This window comes from Propithecus coquereli, unplaced genomic scaffold, assembly GCF_000956105.1.
Source record: "Propithecus coquereli isolate 6110/MARCELLA unplaced genomic scaffold, Pcoq_1.0 Scaffold79, whole genome shotgun sequence".
In the NCBI taxonomy this organism is placed as follows: domain Eukaryota; kingdom Metazoa; phylum Chordata; class Mammalia; order Primates; family Indriidae; genus Propithecus; species Propithecus coquereli.
Window position 1 is genome coordinate 4458773 of NW_012154062.1, and position 14659 is coordinate 4473431.

The 14659-nt window shown below is 49.3% G+C and overlaps 1 protein-coding gene across 1 annotated transcript; it reads left to right on the forward strand.

The window, feature by feature from the left end:
* On the forward strand, positions 1 to 5008 carry POLR3D (polymerase (RNA) III (DNA directed) polypeptide D, 44kDa). The gene is made up of 9 exons (XM_012663048.1): positions 1 to 97; positions 324 to 493; positions 1436 to 1479; positions 2062 to 2213; positions 2333 to 2457; positions 2624 to 2792; positions 3184 to 3449; positions 3901 to 4053; positions 4217 to 5008. The coding sequence occupies exons 2-9, from the start codon at positions 329 to 331 to the stop codon at positions 4337 to 4339; spliced, it is 1197 nt and encodes a 398-aa protein (XP_012518502.1). The 5' UTR covers positions 1 to 97; positions 324 to 328; the 3' UTR covers positions 4340 to 5008.
* The last annotated feature ends 9651 nt before the right edge of the window (positions 5009 to 14659 follow it).

The window sequence follows — 14659 nt, forward strand, 5'->3', positions numbered from 1 at the left end:
CTGCCACGCAGACTTCCGCCCGGCTCGGAGACCGAGGGCTGGCGGCGGGTCGCGTTGGAGGTGAAGTCGTGACGCGCGGTGTGGAGCTGCAGCCCGGGTGCGTCCCTGCCTCGTGCGTGGCCGCAGGGCTTTGGGAGAGGGCAGTTCGCGAGCCAAAGGCGCCAGCCGGGATGGTCCGGGCAGTCTCGCCACGTGGGAGGGGGAGGAGCTGAGATGCCACCGGAGGGACGCCCTGACGGGGGCGGGAGGCCAAGTGGGTGGGGTTCCGCTCAGGGTCCGCGTGTCGGTCCCCTCTGGTGATTTCGTTGCACCTTGTCTCACAGGCATCATGTCGGAAGGAAACGCCGCGGGCGAGCCCAGCGCTCCGGGAGGGTCCCGACCCCTCTTGTCTGGGGCGCGGGGACTTATCGGGCGGCGGCCGGCGCTCCCCCTCACTCCAGGCCGCCTTCCCTCCATCCGATCCAGGGACCTCACCCTCGGGGGAGTTAAGAAGGTACCCAACCACCTTGAATTCCAGGCCCCTGGGATTCAGCTAATATTCGTGTCGAACCTACTGTATGCCAGGCGTGGTGTTGGGCCTTATGAATCTTGTCCCCAAACTTCTGCCTACCTCTCTTCAAGTTCTAGGGAGCCTGTCCCGCCTTTTTCAAGTCTAAGTACCGAGTACAAGATGTTGAGACGATTCTCAGAGGTGGTCGAAGGATAGAAATACTAATTAGTAGAAGACATTCAAAAGCAACTTTGGCATGTTTACTTGCCAGGCAGACATAAACTTTGCTTGCAGTTTTAGAGGGTTCAGAATTCTCCACCATCCCAGTGTGCATACTTATTATCTAGAATGAACTGAATCCTAGGCATGGCATAATAGATTCTGTGGACTCTTCCATTATGGGTATGACTGTGGTAAAGAGCAGCCTGGAAAGGGATGGGGGGACAGGCTGACAGAAGCATAAAGCAGCCAGTTTTTAAAGACTTTGCCTTGGAAAATTTTGGTGACAATCTAAATGTATCATATAATTATGAGTGCTGGCAGGTTCCTGACTTCCCTACTTAAGCCTTGCTGCTAGAGCTGGCCCCCTGTGGTACTGGTCTCTATAGCAGTTCGAAGACTGGAGGTGAGATTAGATAAATTTCCTTTGCTTTTAGAAATCCCAGAGGCTCTCCTTTCAGAGGGCAGAAGCTGAGGCTGCTGGTTATAATAAAGTGGTTTTTGGTGCCCCTTTCTTCTATGTGAAACTCCACCGCCACATGGCATGATGTTCCTCCTCTTCAGGCACACGTCTGTCACTATAAAACTCTGATAGCAGTGTGCACTGTGCAGAAGAGAGTGATGGTGGTCTTGGTCCGTAGAAGATGCTCTTTAGGAGTTTTTGTTTTCCTTTGTACTTTGGGGTCAGAACTTAACAAATCAGTGACTGCTGTATTTTACTTTCAGAAAACCTTCACCCCAAATATCATCAGTCGGAAGATCAAGGAAGAGTAAGTAGCTAGGCCTTCTGAATACTCACCCTGAATTTGGGGCTTTGGGGAAGTGACTAGGTGTGTGGCTCAGAAATTTAAATTTGTGTCTTTAGTTCTTTTCACTAATGATTTTCAACCCTGGCTCCGAGGTGATTCTAATGTGCAAGCTTTAAAAAAATACTGATCCCTAGGGCTCCATCTCTAGAAATTGTGATTTAACTTGTTTGCGGTAGGTTTGAGTGATTGTCTCTTACAGCCAGAGTTGAGAACCACTATTTTAAACAAAGATGTATCATGCTGTACCTTAAGTTACTTTGCATTACAGCCTTCCTGCTTTTAGTCAATGCAAAGAAACAAACAAACAAACAAAAAAACCCTACATTTTCGGACAAGAAGGTGAAGTAAAGCAAGCTGAAAGGGTGCTGCCTCATCAAGGAAGTGAGAAAAGCGTCACACTTAGAATTGGATTCGGCTTCTCATGGTGTAGTTATTGGCTCATAAACACTCCACTCACTTGGCATGAAGTGGTATGGGACAGTAAGGCCAGTTTTTTGAGGCACGGGAAGTGAGTGGTTTCCCTTAATCTATTCTCTCTTCCAGGCCTAAGGAAGAAGTAACCATGAAAAAGGAGAAGCGTGAAAGGGACAGAGACCGACAGCGAGAGGGGCATGGGCGGGGCCGCGGCCGCCCAGAAGTGATCCAGTCCCACTCCATCTTTGAGCAGGGCCCGGCTGAAATGATGAAGAAAAAAGGTACGAAGGAGTCACTGGTGGCTTTCAGCTCAGACTGCCCGAGCGAAGGGCAAGAGCAGTGGAATTCCTCTGCTCCCTCTTCCTTATGTATCCCTAGTGACCCGGGTGATTTCCCACAGGGAACTGGGATAAGACAGTGGATGTGTCAGACATGGGGCCCTCTCATATCATCAACATCAAGAAAGAGAAGAGGGAGACAGATGAAGAGACGAAGCAGATCCTGCGCATGCTGGAGAAGGATGACGTGGGTACCGGGCGCGGGGGGAAGGAGCAGAGTCGCTCGCTGGTGATGTCCTGGAGTCCTGGCGAGCAGCAGGGGTCTTTGGTTAGAAGCAGACTAAAGTGGACTGCAATCCGGGTGGGTGTGCTGGCCATGTGACCCCCCCCGCCCCCTGACTCTTCTTTGGCAGTTCATTGATGACCCTGGGCTGAGGAATGACACTCGAAACATGCCTGTGCAGCTGCCACTGGCTCACTCAGGGTGGCTTTTTAAGGAAGAGAGTGAAGAACCAGACGTTAAACCTTGGCTGGCCGGCCCCAAGGAAGAGGACATGGAGGTGGACGGACCTGTTGTGAAAGGTACCCGTGTCAGTTAAGTTCTCATCTCTGTTTCCGTGGCTGCCACCCCCCAGCCTCTGGAATCCCTCGCATGAGCCTCCGAGACCGCTGCTCCTGAGCAGGTCCGCTCACGTTCCGGCTATCAAGCACATGAGCTGAACAAAGACACTAAATCCTCCCTCTCAGAGGGTTCACTTGTTGACATGGAGCAGTGGGACAGCCCCAGATGTCCCTTTTTAGATAAGTCATACATCTTACGCATGTGCTGTCTCTTGCCTCTCTCCATAACCCATGTCTCCTTCCAGCTCCCCGGCCGAGTGACAGGGGAGCAGATGGGGGCGAAGGGCTGGGAACAGTGAGGCGGTGGAGAGGGCAGCCACGTGATAGCCCTTCCGTTGTCTCACCCGAGCAGTGAAAGAGGAGCCACGAGATGAGGAGGAGGAGGCCAAGATGAAGGCTCCTCCTAGAGCAGCCAGGAAGACCCCAGGCCTGCTGAAGGACGTGTCTGTGGCGGAGCTGCTCAGGGAGCTGAGCGTCACCAAGGAGGAAGAGCTGCTGTTCCTCCAGCTGCCAGATACCCTCCCCGGCCAGCCGCCCACCCAGGACGTGAAGCCTATCAAGACGGAGGTGCAGGGCGAGGATGGGCAGATGGTGGTCATTAAGCAGGAGAAAGACCGGGTATGCCCAGGGGCGAGTCCTGTGATCATGCCAGGGTGGGGACCAGTGGGGGAAATAGTGACCTGTGTAGCGAAGGTCTGCCACCCAGCCGGGCTGGGAGAATATGGTACCTGCAAGGGCCGTGGAGCTTTGTACTTCTGACCCCAATTGTGTGTGTACGTGTATGTTTCCTTTTTATCATGAAAAATCTCCACAATTATATGTATGAGAGAACATACACTCCCAGGTACCATCACTCAGCTTCAGCAGTTACTGATATTTTGTCCATCTGTTTGCTGTGGGTTTTGTTTTTTAACCAATGACAGAGAGCCCTGGGAAAAGGCCCTCTTTGAGGAGTTCATTCTCACCTTTGCTGCCAATGTCTCTGTCTGGGAGGTGGGATGGGGTTCGTTCATGAAAGACGGAGGGAAGAGCTCTTTGCCCAACTTCCACCCCCTTTATTTCTCCATAGGAAGCCAGGCTGGCAGAGAACGCTTGTACCCTGGCTGACCTGACAGAGGGGCAGGTTGGCAAGCTGCTCATCCGCAAGTCAGGAAAGGTGCAGCTCCTCCTGGGCAAGGTGACTCTGGATGTGACCATGGGAACAGCCTGCTCTTTCCTACAGGTAAGCGCTCTGCAGGGTCAGGGCGAGGCCCTCGAAGGGGTTGAGAAGTTGAGCCTGTGCTAAGTAGGGTGGGGGGTTCGTGGGAGTGTCCCATTCAGATTCACAGGACTGAGCGCTGGGGCATGTGGTTGTGGCTCTCATCACTGTCTCTGTCCATTGGCAGGAGCTGGTGTCCGTGGGCCTTGGAGACAGTAGGACCGGGGATATGACAGTCCTGGGACACGTGAAGCACAAACTCGTATGTTCCCCTGATTTTGAGTCCCTCTTGGATCACAGACACCGGTAAAATGAGCAGATGGAGGAGGATGGCGCCCGTGCCCACGGCTGCTGCCTGCTGCAGATGTTTCGTTCTCTAATCTGAGTAACCCGGAGGGGGCCTGTTGAGCCCACCCACTCCAGCCTTCGGCAGCCGTTGTCCCAGTTCCCCCGGGGCCCACAAGGCTTTCCCCCACAGTAGCTGCGAATGGCACAGTGACCTTCGCACAGCGTGGATACTGCATATCCTTGCTGCTGGGGACTTGCGCCTGCTATTTATTTTAGTATTTATGTCTCAATCTCTTTGACTGACTGCATCCTCCTGATGGGGAGGAGGAGGGAGAGGGTCTATAGAAAGATACAGGTTCCTTCTCTTGGTGGAAGTTGGGCCACGGGGGCAGGAAGTGTGGGGGCTGCGGCTTTTGCTTGTGCACCCTCCTTCCTCCTGGGAGGCGGTGGAGGAGAGAACAGGGATGGAGTCTCAGACATAAGTGCATGGGCCCAGCTCAGCAGGTCCTAGTCTCGTGACCTTGGACAAACTACCTAACCTTTCTGAGCCTCATGTCCCTCAGCCGACAAAAATGGAGATAATACCTACCTCATGGGGTTGGCGTGAGGTCTAATGGGGTATCATAGGGGAAAACTCGTCGCACAAGGCCAGACCCAGTAGGCGCTCAATAAATGTGAGTTTCCCTTTCCTTTGCCTGACTCTATTTTCCCGCAAGATGAAAGTGGCTAGAGCTGCTCATTTTCCTCCTTCTGCTTACCCCGTCCCAGCCCGGGCCTGGTGCTCCGAGTGCACCAGTTCAAGATATTCTATACCTTTTTCTTCTTGTTACTCTTATTTTTATTTTTTTTAGTGAGGAACAGCAGAAAGATCTCCTGGTTACTCTTAGCTGAGTACTTCCTGTGTTACTAGCTGTAGGTTTTTGTAGAAAGGAAAAAGTCAGAGACTCCTCCTAGCACCCTCCTACAAATGCCTTTGCATGACATGGTGGGCCCAGGACGTGTTTCCCCACACCCCAACCCCTGCCGTTAGTAGCCAGTATTCTAGCTTCCATTTAAATATTTAAATTTTTTTTTTTTTTTTTTAGACAGAGTCTTGCTCTGTTGCCTGGGCTAGAGTACCATGGCGTTAGCCTAGCTCAGAGCAACCTCAAACTCCTGGACTCAAGCGATCCTCCTGTTCAGCCTCCTGAGTAACTGGGACTACAGGTGCACACCACCATGCCCAGCTAATTTTTTCTATTTTTACTAGAGACGGGGCCTCGCTCTTGCTCAGCTTGGTCTCAAACCCATGACCTCAAGCGATCCTCCCTTCTCAGCCTCCCAGAGTGCTAGGATTATAGGCGTGAGCCACTGCACCCAGCCAAATATTTAAGTTTTTCTCAAAAGAAACTTGCAAGTACTCACGGTGACGTTTCACCACACTAAATCAAATGTTGCCCCTCCCGCCCCCAAAAATATATATATAAGATCTTGGTAAGATAGAAGTAGGGATTTATTGAATAATGGCCTCTTTGACATTTCGCAGGTGACTTCCCATTTCAAAAGGTTTGAGTTTGAGAGGCCTGCCTCTGTCTCCTGTCCTAGCTCCGCCGGGGCCACCTGCTCAGCGTGGATCCTAGTCCCAGCCGGCCTCACTCGCTGCTGAGTTTGTGGGTCTGTGATCTTGTTCCCTTCACCAGGTCATTGCAGTGTGTGTAGTCCCTGGAGGAACAGCTTCTCTTTCTCTCCCCTTGACAGCAGGGCTGGGGAGATATTTGCAGTTAGAGGAAGGCCTCACGCGGCAGCATTCTGTGGCTGTCAGGTGCTGGTGGCACAGCTGCCCTTAGCTGGCATCGTAGCACATTGCCTCTGGGACAGGGATGAACCACAGGGGCTTGGTGAGAACTGCCCTTTCCTGATTCCAGTGGCCCCAGGAGTTTCCGATACGTTTTCAGTCTCACCTTTTAGTTCCTCAGCCTGCTCATTCATCACTTGGGGCTTTTCCTACAGAGCCCCTCAAACTGCCCAGCCAGCAGCCACGAGCGGCTATTGACTATTTGGTGACCACATTGCCCCTTCTAAAGCTGAAAGCTCGCATCAGCTCTGTTGCATAGTGTTGTTCTGGCCTCTTCGAACTGTAGAGGACTGGAGCAGAAAGGGTTCCTTGGAAACGTGCGGTGGAAGCCCTGTTTGGTCCGATGCTGAGCTGCGTGTGATTAGCTCTGGGCTTCGGTGCTTTCTTCTCTTAAATAGCTGACGCACTGCCAGTGGGTCTCCATTGTAATCCTCTCTCTCTGTTCTGTTTCTTTGGTTCAGAAATAATCTTCTGCTTTTTTTGGATGAACTCAATGGCCCTGTGTCGTTGATGTTGGGTGTTTTGCAGTCTTTAGTTCTTTGACTCTTCCATGAAGGTTTGAGGAAGAGCATGTACCGCTTTCATGTTCGCTTCACCCATTCGGGTATCTTGGGGCTTGAACCGTAGGACTGCTTGAAAGTCCTCATGGTCTGTCTTCAGATCCCTGATGCACAAATTAGGTCTTGTCAATAAAAGTGTGGCAAAGGACGAGGCATGTCTGCTTTCTTGACTGAGCCTCCGAAGCATACATTTCTACCAACAAATACACGCAAATAACAGTAGAGAAAAACCCAAAGCCAAATTCATACGTTAGAGCAAATGGATGCAAATTTATACCTACGTGCATCTGTGTATATATATATACTTTGTTAGATGTAGAAAGAGAGAATGATAGGCTTATTCATTTTTTTAACTACATGATTAAATGACAGTGTGGGCTTTAGTGTGAGGTTTGGGTTTGAATCCAACTCCATCAGTAATTTTGGGTGGGAAAAAAAATGACTTATCCTTCCTAAGCTCAGTTTTATTTATTTTATTTTCTGTAAGAATGGTTAATGGGGGCAAAAATATAGGTTGATAGAATGAACAAGATCTAATATTTGATAGCAAAACAGGGTGACTATAGTCAACAGTAAGTTACTGTATATTTTAAAATAACTAAAAAGAATTGCATTGGAATTTTTCCAACACAAGTGAAAAATACCTGAGGTGATGGATACCCCACTTACCCTGTTTTGATTATTACACATTGTTTGCCTGTATCAAAACATCACACATACCCTATAAATATATACAACAATTATGTACCCATAATAATTAAAAATAAAAAAATTTTTGAAAGAATGAGACAATAGTAGCTTTTTTATAGAGTTGCTTTTAAATTAGAGTGAACATGAAGCAGTTAACTCAGTGCCACACAGATAATTGCCTATAACAGGATGTGACCAGCACAGATAACAGAAAATTAGGCTGACAGTGGCGTAAGCGATGAGGATATTTATTTCATGTAGCAAGAAGTCTGGAGATGGATAGTTCCAGAGTTGAGTGGCAGCCAAAATGTCATCAGGATTTTCTTAGGTCTGTTTGTTCCACCATCTTCAGAATTTCAGAGTGGCTACCACTGCTCTGGGCGTCACTCGTCAAGCAACAGTGTCTGCAGCCAAAGCAGGAAGCAAAGTAGACAGCAGCAAAGGAGCTTTCTCCTTGTTCTGCGCTGACCAGGTAGGAAGATGCTGCAGAAGCCCCGGCAGACTTGCCCCTGTGTCTCTTTTGAGAGCTGGGCAGCATCCCCACCCTTGGACCAGGCCCTGGCAAAGGGGGCTGCGTAGACCAGTGGGTCCCCTGGCACTGGACACACCGTGGCCTGTGAGATGAGGTTTTGTTAGGAGGGTACATGACCCGTAATTGCTGCCACCATGTTCCAAAAATACTGTATTGTAGTACAATCATAAAGCATATGTGAGTAGAATTTTTTTTAAATATTCGGTTGCCTTTTATTCTACTAAATAAGCCAGTTTTAACATTTGAATGTGTATTCTTTCAGCCTCCAAAATTTTGTGTATTATTTACAATGATATAAATTATGTGGTTTTGTCATACGTGCTGTCTCACTCAAAAATATCTACAGTTCTTCCTTTTTTTTTTTTTTTTTTTAAATGTAGCCTAGACTGGTCTCGAACTCCTGGTCTCAAGGGATCCTCCTGCGCAGGCCTCCCAAAGTGCTGGGGTCATAGGCATGAGCCACTGAGCCCAGCTCCAGTTGTTCCATGTTAATGAGCATCTTGTGTTTCAGATGCTTCGGAGCCAGCTAAAAGAATTAAAGATAGTGTCTTAATCCTCAGACCTACCCACGTGGTCCAACTGAGGCTTATTTCGTAGGCAAAGTGCATAGTGGAAAGAGTGGCACCCACAGCCTGTTCATGCTATGCTCCAACCCCCGATCCTAGCACAGGATACTGCCACAGTTGAGGCATGTCCCCTCCTAAGACGGCTGTGACTAGTGACAGATGTGTTAACAGCCTCTCCTGGACTGTGGTTTGGCTGCACAGGTCCCTGCCAAAGTTCTGATGGAGTGTGGGGGCCAGAGTGGGACTGGGTCTCAGGGGTGTCGTCTGAAAAGATGGAGATAGAATGCCGGCTCTGGGAGCCCCTCTATGTAGCCAGCTTCTACCTCGGCTCTTGCAAAGCATTTCCTCTGTTCCCTTCCACTGGCACCGTTGCTGGTCCATCTCCCCCAAAACTGAGTCAGAAGTTGGACTTTTCTATTAAAATATTTGGCTCATCTACACTTAAGACTTAATCAGAAAACAATGCAGTCTTGATTCATCATTGGCCTGGTGACTATCTTCCATGTTTTCGAGGGTTCAGTGGAAAAATAGAAACCATTCCATTTAATGGTTTAAAGATTTAATACAGGAAGATAAGTGTTCATAAACTCATTGGAATGCTGGAGGGGTGAGCCATAGGTTGAGCCTCCAGGAATCAGAACATCATAGAACTGATCCACCTGGATGTTAGAAACCCAGCAGGGGAATGCGCAAGGCCGAGATGAAGGAAAAGAAGGTTTATTTTAATACCTGCTTACAGACGGCTGAGTCCAAGATGGCATCAGCCCCCAAGTGGCCTGTGGCTGGGGCTTCTATAGCTGGGTTTGGGCTTTATAGTCAGGTTTGGGTGGGCCCTCAAAGGGGTGGGGCCAGCTTAAAGGGAAAGTTCCCATGGAACCTCCCACCAGCCTGGGTTCAGCCCAGGCTGAGCACAGCCTCTGCCATAATCAGGAAGGTGGAGAATCAGGAACTCTACTGAGTTCCAGAATGCTCTGCCTTAGCCACAGTCCAGGGATCAGGAAATCCCAGGACTTCACCTGCCTCTGGAGAACCACACAGCTACATTGGACCCTGGTACACCTGAAGAAAGAGCGCCTACTGTGTGCTAGGCACAGTTGGAGGAGTTTAGACATGTCAGTGGCCAAGCAAAGGTCTGTGTCCTGATGGAGCTCGTGCTCTGGTGGGGGGAGCCAGACAAATGAGTAAATGACGTGGTGCGTTAGGCAGAGACGGGTTTGGAGGGGATGCTGGGGGTGGTGGGAAGTTGCAGTAAGCAGGGCAGGCCTCATTGAGAGGTATCATTTGAGGAAGTGAACTAGCAGGATCAGAAGGGGACAGAGAGTGTTCTGGGCAGAGGGATCAGCCAGAAGGACACTGCCTTTCACTGGATGAGGGAGTAAGAAGGAGAGGCCGTTCTTGTACGGCTGTTAGGCCACTGTAAGGACTTTGACTTTGTTCTTGAAGTGAAACGGGAGCTGCAGCAAGCGTGACTTTGGTTGCCAGAGGCTCCTCGCTCTGGCTGTGGTGTTGAGGCGAGGGGGAAGCTGATACAGTCACGCAGGCAGCAGATGGTGGTGGCCTGGGCCAGGCTGGTGACAGTGGAGGTGTTGGGAAGTGGTCGGACTCTAGGTACTTATTTCGAGCTGGCATAACCTGCTGATAGATCCAGTGTGGAGTGTGAGAGAAAGAAAAGAGTCAAGTTCCCTCCACAGCTCCGGCAGCAGAAAACAGCCAAAGTGGGAGAAAGATGGCCGTGACTTTCCTCCACCTTTCAGACCTCACTTGGGAGAATGTAATTCACATCCAGAACCCTTGCACAAGAGATTTGGGGAAATGTATTTCGCTGTCTGGTCCCTGCAGTCCAGGCTGGCCCTTTATACAGTAGTGGGAGTGGGTGGGTGGGGAGTGCCACCAGCGTGTTCACCGCAGTTGGCCTACGGTCGTCCATTTATGTGTGTTAATATTTAAGATGGATGTTTCTTCTATTAAAAATTTTACCAAAAATACCAGTTTCAGATTAGGTTTAGTTGTGAGAAATAGAGACCCAAAATAAGAGTGGCTTAAACAATTTTATTTCTCTCTTGTAAATGTCTAAAAAGGCACAGTCAGCTGGTGTAGCAGCTCTGCTCCATAACGCCCCAAAGGTCTCAAGTTCCTTCCAGCTTTCTCTTTGCAGGATTTCTAGGGTGCGATCCTCATCCTGATGTTCTCAGTTGAAGACCAGAGCTCCAGTCATCACATCCCTGTCCCAGGCAGCCAAATGAATGAACGGTTCATGATCCCCCGACTCCTGCCAAGTGACAGACGCATGAATCATGTCTCCTTTAAGGAAAGTTCCTGGGAGCTGCCTTTCTTAGTCTGTCTCGGCTGCTATAACAGAATACCACAGACTGGGTGATTGATCAATTATAGAAATTTATTTCTCACAGTTCTCGAGGCTGGAAAGTCCAAGATCAAGGCACCAGCAGGCTCAGTGTCTCATGAGGCTTGATCTGTGCTCCAAAGATGGCACCTTATTGCTGCATCTCACAGGGTCGGAGGCAGAAAACGGACAAACACTCCCTCAAGTTCTTTTATAAGGACACGAATCCCATCCATGAGGTGGGAGCGCTTGTAACCTTATCACCTCTTAAAGGTCCCACCCTTTAGTAGTGTTGCACTGGGGACTAAATTTCAGCATAAATTTTGGAGGGACAGAAACATGCAAACCATAGCACTGCCCCATAACATTTACATGATTACGTACCATCGTCCAGCAAGTAATGACATGGTTACCCCTGGCCTCAAGGAGGCTGAGAACTGTGGTCTTTATGTGGAATGATCATGTACCCTCTGAAAAATCAAGGTTCAACATCACGAAAGAAGGAAACAGTGGATATTGAAGAACAACCAACAGCTACTGTCACATCTGCTTAATTTACTTTAAGGATGTCTGAACAACTACTGGCCTGAACTGGGACAGAGCAGTTCTAACTGCATGTTGGAAAATGTATATCACTTACAGAGGCAAACCCTCCACCTCCAGCTGAGACACCGTGTGCTGTTGCTGTATCCACTTCATTGCATCCACTCTCAGTCCCCTCACCTCGCTCTCCTGTCATACTCATTGGACAAAACCCCAATTTGGGGTAAATCTACATCTTGGCTGGATGCAGCAGCTCACCCCTGTAACACCAGCACTTTTGAGAGGCTGAGGTGGGAGAATCACTTGAGGCTACTAGGAGTTTGAGACTAGCCTGGGCAAAATAGCAAGACCCTGTCTCTACAAAAAAATTTAAAAATAGGCGTGGTATGGTGGTGTGTGCCTGTAGTCTCAGCTACTAGGGAGGCTGAGGCAGGAGGATCGCTTGAGCCCAGGAATTTGAGGCTATAGTGAGCTATGATCACACCACTGCACTCTGTTGCCTGGGCAACAGAGCCAAACCCTGTCTCTAAACAAGAGAGCTGTCTATGCTTTTCTCTGAGACCAGACTCTTGGCTAGGCCACCAGATCCTACTCCCTCTCGTCCACTGGAAGGATATTGCTCCAGCAAACACCTCCCCTCCCACCCCACACATATCAATTCCCTCTGTTAGATCAGCCTCACAGGACACAAATACAGTGGTCACCCCTTATCCACAGTGGATATGTTCTAAGACCCCCAGTGGATGCCTGAAACTGCAGATGGCACCGAACCCTATATCGACTGTTTTTTCCAACACATACGTACCTATGCTAAAGTTTGATTTTTAAATGAGGCACAGTAAGAGATTAACAACAATAAATAATAATAAAATAGAGCAACTGTAACAATATACTGTAATAAAAGTTATGTGAATGTAGTCTCTCCATCTCTCAGAATATCTGCTTGCACTGTACTCACCCTTCTCGAGATGACGCAAGATGATGAAATGCCTGCGTGACGAGATGCAGTGAGGTGAAGGACGCGGGCGGGCGTTGTGACATAGCGTTAAGCTGCTGTTGACCTTAGAAAGCTCTGTCCAGAGGTGGGTCATCAAGCCACATCAACGTCGATGCCTGCATGTCGGGAGCAGACGATTCCATGACAGCCGGGCGGGTGGCACCTACAGCGTGGGTTTGCTGGACAAAGGGAGGATTCACGAGACAGAGTGGGACAGTGAGGAATGGTGAGAAATGTAAAACTGAGGAGTTTATTTCTGGAACTTTCTATGTAGTATTTTCAGATCGAGGTTGACCACAGGTAACTGAAACCTAGAAACGCAAAACCTCCAATAAGGGGGACTCCAGCGTGGTGTTGTTACGGGTCCGTCTTGGAAACAGATTTGCCCCCAGGATCCCATCCACCTCGCTTATTAATATCACCTCCTTTTCGGCTCCCCCTGGCGGCAAAACTTGTTGAAAGAGTTGTCTTCCCGTCTCGGGTTCCTCTCCTCTCACTCCAGCCAACCTGTCACTGCTCCAGCCAACCAGCTGTGTCAAGGTCACCAGTGATGTCCCCTGCGCCAAACCCAATGGTGAATTTTCCGTCCTTTTACTGAATCTATTAGTCACATTTGACACAACGGATCGCTCCCTCCTTCTTTAAACGCCTTCTTTCTTGGCTTCAGGGTCACTGTTCCGGCTGTCCCCTCTCACCTTGCTGGGCGTGCACCTCATCTCTCTCCTGCTGCCTCCTCATCTCCCTGGCTCGAAACGGGGGAGGGCGCAGGGCCTTCCCACGTTCCTCATGTCTGGCCACCCTCGTCCCTTCAGCAATCTCATCCGGAATCCTGGCTTTCAACCCTCTGTCTGGTGTTTATCTCCCACCTGGACCTCTGTCCCGTCTCCCAGACTTAGACCCAGCCACCCACTCGCTGTCTCTTGTATGTCTAGGGGACAACTCGACCCTCACTACCAGTTTTTGGGAAATACAGGAAACAGAGAAACATCATAAAATAATCCCTGAGAACGCAGTCAGCAAAACCCAGATCTGTCTACAGGGCGAATGACCCAGTTTCCTCAGCAAACAAAATTGTACGGGGGCGCGGGAAAGGGAGGAGGATGCTACAGCTTAAAGGAAACTGAAGAGAGAATGTCAGTCAGTTGCCATGGATGGGACTTATTGGTTACTGATTTGAGAACGACAAAAAAAAACTGTCATCATGAACACTCCCTTCAAAGCCCTGCACAGAGAGACCAAACTTTAATGTGACTTCTAGCAGCCTGAGGCCACGTCCCTGGGACAACCCAGTCCCTTTTGAGTTCCTGCTTGTTAAAGCTCAGGGCTGTCAACAGAATTCACTGCTTGTTCTCCTTTTCTTAGAGCATTTATTTAAAAGGGCTTACAGTTACGAATCTTTCCTGTGTCCCTTCGAGATATGTATGTAGCTCCCACAACTCTGAGTGTCTCAAGAACTTGAAAGCTCTTCCTTTGAAATGTAATTATCAAGAAGGGCAGGGCCTCTGTCTCCAGTCTCTGCAGGAGGATAGAATCCTAATAATAATAATAATATCCTAATAATTAGCTAGCAGACAGAGCTGGCCTAATTGCATTTACACTGACCAACCCAGTTATTTTTTCACTGCAATCCCTTCCTGCTCTGTTCCCCTCCCTACTCCCTCTTTCTCCCTTTATTTTTTTATTTTCGTGTTCTTTATCTATTTTATTTTATGTTATTTTTAGAGATGAGGTCTCACTCTGTCGCACAGGCTAGAACCTCAAACTCCTGGGCTTAAGCGATCCTCCCACCTCAGCCTCCCGAGTAGCTGGACCTACAGGTGCACACCACCACACTGCTGTTTATTTTTTTAAGCTATGATAATGGTGCTACGGTTATAGTTTTCAAAAGAATCCAAAGAAACCTATCCAGACTGTAATCACTGCCCCCCAACTTCCAACACTATCACATTTGGCCAAACTTACATCCTGTCTTGTCAGATTTTTACATTTGCCTCTTAAATGATCTGTCAGATTCTACACCACCCCCACTGCCACCCCCGGCCAGTCTGTTCAATCTAGAAGGTGGCGTAGGACCCTCCCTAGCCTCTGTGGCCTGGTGTCCCACTCTCCTCCTGGGCGGTCCCACTCCGGCAGCCCAGGCCTTGCTGCTTCTGTCCCACGGCACCAACACTTCATTCAAACCCTGCACTGAGAGGCTGACCAACGCCTCCAGCTGTAGGGCTTTTGTGATACTTTCCCCCTGCCTAGAACCCCTTTTCCCCAGATACCTGCATATCCTC

What these genes read in the sequence shown, in the direction of transcription:
- POLR3D (XM_012663048.1), top strand. Translation starts at nt 329, where the DNA reads ATGTCGGAAGGAAACGCCGCGGGCGAGCCCAGCGCTCCGGGAGGGTCC. An exon ending in AGTCGGAAGATCAAGGAAGA is followed by an intron (nt 1,480 to 2,061) that starts GTAAGTAGCTAG and finishes TCTCTCTTCCAG; the next exon opens with GCCTAAGGAAGAAGTAACCA. An exon ending in CAGCCTGCTCTTTCCTACAG is followed by an intron (nt 4,054 to 4,216) that starts GTAAGCGCTCTG and finishes GTCCATTGGCAG; the next exon opens with GAGCTGGTGTCCGTGGGCCT.